The 5,071-nt window shown below is 31.9% G+C and overlaps 1 protein-coding gene across 1 annotated transcript; it reads right to left on the minus strand.

Moving 5' to 3' along the window:
• Positions 1-686: 686 nt before the first annotated feature.
• LOC120357987 lies at positions 687-2,766 on the minus strand. Its single transcript, XM_039450187.1, has 2 exons — positions 1,981-2,766; positions 687-1,867 (listed from the first exon to the last, which is right to left on the minus strand). Exons 1-2 carry the CDS (start codon positions 2,212-2,214, stop codon positions 752-754), a joined length of 1,350 nt encoding a protein of 449 aa, XP_039306121.1. The 5' UTR covers positions 2,215-2,766; the 3' UTR covers positions 687-751.
• Between the last annotated feature and the right edge of the window lie 2,305 nt (positions 2,767-5,071).

A 5,071-nucleotide genomic window follows, 5' to 3' on the forward strand; every position in this document is an offset into this window, starting at 1 on the left:
GCTGCACCATCTGTAATCACTCCATGGATCTTGGCACCAATATTTTCTAATAATGAAATAGCCTGTAATAAATAAGCATAATTAAAATATCGTATTTGCAATTCCGTATAATTTTTGTTGGATTAAACGCGTACTTTAATTACAAGCTGTGCAATCATTTCTCCTGTTACTGGTCCTCTAGAGGCAAATACTGCGATCGGTTGAGAGTAAAAATCCGCTATTGAGTGAAACATTATTACTAATCCATAATTAGCTTTTTCATCAAGATTTGATGGTTGTGGTCCATCAATGCCAAAATCAATTAATCCAGTGTATGTAAGTTTTCTCGAATTAACATAAATACTCTCCCTGAGGTGTATCTCATCGAGCAATATTACACCATGTTTTTGCTTATCTTCTTTTTTTTCCAATACCAATTTAAACATTTTAAAAAATTTGTTGTCAAAACCACACGGAGTATCTATTAGAGAAAGGTACCTGAAAATTTTTTTATTAAATATAGAATATGTATATGTATATCAATATGATACGTGATTCAATTTGTTTCAATTGCTGCATTCCTGAAAAGTAAACATTTCTTGTTAATTATTGTAATCATTGCCAAAAATAAATATTTTGTATTAGATAACATAGTAATTATACAACATTAAATGAGCAACCATTTCCACGAGTTATAAAAACTGTACTTAAAAATAATTGCATAGCTTATGGACTAAAAATTTTATATTACAAAACACTATTTTAACGTGTTTTATACTTGCCTTTGTATAGTTCTCACGCATGGAAGAGGTAATATTTGATTATCTCGCAAAAAATTATATGTAGTAGGTGACTTCATACGCATTAACATGCATAATAAAATCCACTCCTCATTATATTTGCGACCTGTTGGATTTGAATATTTTGTGGCTTGTATTATTTCACGTATTACAATAAGTTGGTTGTTAGGAATTTTTTTATTCTTTAATTGATCTTCTATGGTTTTCGCAGATGTTTCTCCAACTTTCATACAATTCATAAGCTCTTTTTTCAACTTGCCTGCTACATATTTGTTTCTTTTCTTCGTTTTTTCTGCCTTGTAAAATTTCTTCCGTAACAATAACAATTTCTTTTCATTTTGTGTAGTAGTCGCTGACAATCTAATTCTTTTAAGTGACTTGATTTTTGTTCGATAGTGCTTTCGTCTTAACGAATTTTTTATATTAGAACAAAACTTACATATCTTTAATAAATGTGATATAATTAATGTACATTTCTTGTGTCTCCACGTGCCAGAGATGTCTTTGTAAGCCAGATCATATCCTATTTCTTCAATTTCATTAGTTACATTAACAGCACCCAAGCATACGTTAAGATTGTTCACCGAAAATAATGTTTCTTTCAATTGTTCCACACTTTCAATAATGTTATGTATTTGTACATCAAATGGAATATCTATAATAATAGGCTGTTTTAAGATGTTTATTTCTAACAGCATATTTTCTTTGAGTATAACTTCTTTTTGCAGATAGATATTGCATTTATCTTCATAATTCTTGATTGTACTAACCATTGGTAAATAAAATATCAATAATTTTATGTTCTTATTAAAGTGTTTCATGTATGTCGTGGATGTCGTGTATGTCCATTGTGGCGGTATATGTAAATGTTTATTATCCACTATATTGATTATATCATTAAATGATAGTGATGTTAGATTTTTGTTTTCTCCATTATCGATATTTGATACTTCAGTATTTAAAACATCTTTAATTTTAGATTCATTTTCTTTCTGAATATTAATTTGCATTTTTTCTGTTTCTTCTGTCCAAGGAAATATACTTGGAATTGCACCTTTACATAAACGTGGGACTTTGAATTGTGCAGACTAAAGAAACAAAATTATAAGAAATGCAATAATAGTAATATAAAGTTAAATTTCTAAGTTATAACTGACATAGTTAAGTGATTAGTAATTAAGTGACAACTAACATTACTTACCACACCGAGAATATGTCCTTTATCATCACAAATAGTACGGTTCCATAATATGTCTGTATGTAAAAAATGTTTTTCACAAACTGGTTGTTTAGCTTTTACAATAAAGTCTTTTCGTTTTAAAGCTGACTGCCATAGTTTTATCATATTTTCATCTTTCGGAACATAGAAGAAATGCACCTTTTCTTTATTAGAATCGTACCCAGAGGTACATCCTGGAGCTATACACCGTGGCATTGTAGAAAATCACACTATTTACTTCACTTTTTACGCACTTCAATTCACATTCAACACCCAAGAAAGTTCAGAAACCGATTAACCTCTTTAACATAAAACGTAAACAGGCATGAATGTCAGGTAGCGCCGCGTAGTGGCCAGTGGACCTTACGTAGCCATGCGTAACAAAGGATTTCAAGAGTGGTGTCAGAGGGCTGACCGTCACTATCACCACTTCTACTACTGACACCTTGTGCTGTTTTCGAAAGCGTCCTTGAAGTACAATGCTGTCCTCGTCGAGGGATCACGAGGACGTACCATCACCCGGCACTAACGACCGTATACCTAATGCGCTTTTCGCGACGCGACGTGCCTGATACGCGAATCCAAAAATAACAGGTTAGGAAAACTGTCACCTTAACTTACTCACTACATGTATGTACACATAGTGGTACATATAGTGGTAGACGGCCATGATGCTTATGGGTACGGCCATGTTACATCACGTGATAGAACCACTATAAATGAGCGCCACTCGTTACTCGTGTCGAAAAGATGTACTGAACAAGATTCGCTTGGCGACGATAATGACGTATCTTACATGTAAAACATGTATATTGGACTTTGCGTCGCAATATCTCCGCTCGTAGAACACGGAGAGAAAAAGTAAAAACACTTTTATTATGCAATTCGTCACTAAGCTATCGATTGAGACTACTCAGACCTTGATCGGTTCAGCCGTTACTGAGATCTGATAACTCGTTAATGCTTGAAATCGCTGTCTCGGGTAAAAGAGGCGCGGGTCTTTCTCGCTTTGCGTCTTTTATCTTTTTTTTTAAATTGGCACAAGACGCGACCGCGCCTCTTGATTCATATTCTTATGTATAAGTTAGCGCAGACAAATCAACAAGCGTTCACTCACTCATTAAAATACTCGCACACACAAACACAGACACACACCACGCACACCGTAACATAACTCATACACGTACACATGTAACGAGCGAAAGCAATATATATTTTTTACACGATTATTTATTCCAGCCTTATTTATTTTATCTTATTCACTAAACTAGATAAAAACTCCAGTTTCTTTAATTGTAGGACTTCTTTTTTACTGGAATATATACTCAGATAGCACAAAATATTTATAAAATATTTACTAAATATTTATAATATTTATTTTAATATTTTATAAACATTTATCAAAACATTTAATAAATGTTTTTATGGCCGTAGAGTGGACTGATCATAAATATTTATCATAAATGTTTTAAAAATATTTATGATTCATGATAATTATTTGAAAATGTTTAAAATATCCGCATAAATATTATATTACACCACATAATCCCAATGAGTAAAACAATATTTCTATATTTTAAAAAACAATTTTCGCAAAAAAATTCCATTCTTAGGAATTTTTTTCGGAAATTCCGAAGCAGTCACCCATCCAAGTCGCGACCAATATTTTAGAAAATATTTTAACAATATTTTTGATAAAGTTTTTTATAATCTTTTTTCGTCATATATATAAAATATTTCTATAATATTTTTATAATATTTATAAAAAATATTTATGATATATATTTATTAATATTTATCGTAAATATTGTGTGCTGTCTGGGTAATTATAAAATAAATATAGAATAACGGTTACAACATCTACTCTGTAAAATGACACGTTTACTGAAACTTAAAACCAAAACATTGTATTGGGGATAGAATTTATTCTAAAAAAATGTATGAGGCGGCGAGAGTACTAGATATCGCACTGCTCAGCAAAATCCAATATGTTAAATGTTTTTTCTTTAGTTTATTGTAACATTTCAAATGATGTATTATTTTATAGCAACGTCCTAAAATAAACTAATTAAAAAAAAGGATCAGTTTGCAGCGATCTTGAAGGTCAAGCAACATTCACCGGGGTCGCGACTTGAATGGGTGACCGCTTGGAAATTTCCAAAAAAAAATTCCTAAGAATGAATTCTTTTTGCAAAAATTGTTTTCTAAAATATTATAAAAATATTGTGTTGCTTATTGTAATTATGTGGTGTAATATAATACATATTTATGTAGATATTTTGAAGAAACTTTGCGCTTTTTTTCGTATGCGATAGATATATGAATCGTATATCATGCACATACGATCGCATCCCAAAAACACATGTGACAATATCATATACGATTGTATATGATTTTATCACATACGACTTTTACTGTAGGGATATGTATATTTAACAGATACTTTTATTAGATACTCTCTCTTAACAATAACATTAATAATAATAATAATAATGAAATTGAGGGGGCGGTTCTCACATCTGAAGATCCGCCTGTAACACGCAGACTACAGGCGCAGACTATTGTGCCTCAACAATAAAATTAATATTTTTAGATTTTAAATACTGATTAATAAATTGTTATAAGTCAAGCTACAACTCGGCGCATGGCAATTGTAAACAGGTCACCATGCTCCGAATTAAAATACTTGCTAAGCATTTTTGTGACACGATGAAACAATCGAAAAACCCAGAAACTCGAAAATCCATTGCCAAAATCATGTCACAAGAACGCTAACCAAGCAGAATTTGTGCCAAGTAATGGCTTAGCGCAATCATTCTACAGTAGAGTCTCCTTAAATTTAGCCCCTCTAATCTTGGTATTCCTTTACACGTACTTTCACAAATACGAATGTCATACCCCTTCCTTAACAGAATACCCTCACCACAGCACGAGTCTACCAATCAGCATGTACTTGCGCGAGCAAAGTACACGGTGATTGGTGGACTCGTGCTGTGGTAAGAGTATTGTATAACTTTCCCTCTTATTGCTACATCAGTTAAAATTAAGGAGACTCTACTGTAGTATAAAAAAA

The sequence above is a fragment of the Solenopsis invicta genome, chromosome 6 (assembly GCF_016802725.1).
Source record: "Solenopsis invicta isolate M01_SB chromosome 6, UNIL_Sinv_3.0, whole genome shotgun sequence".
Classification (NCBI taxonomy): Eukaryota; Metazoa; Arthropoda; class Insecta; order Hymenoptera; family Formicidae; genus Solenopsis; species Solenopsis invicta.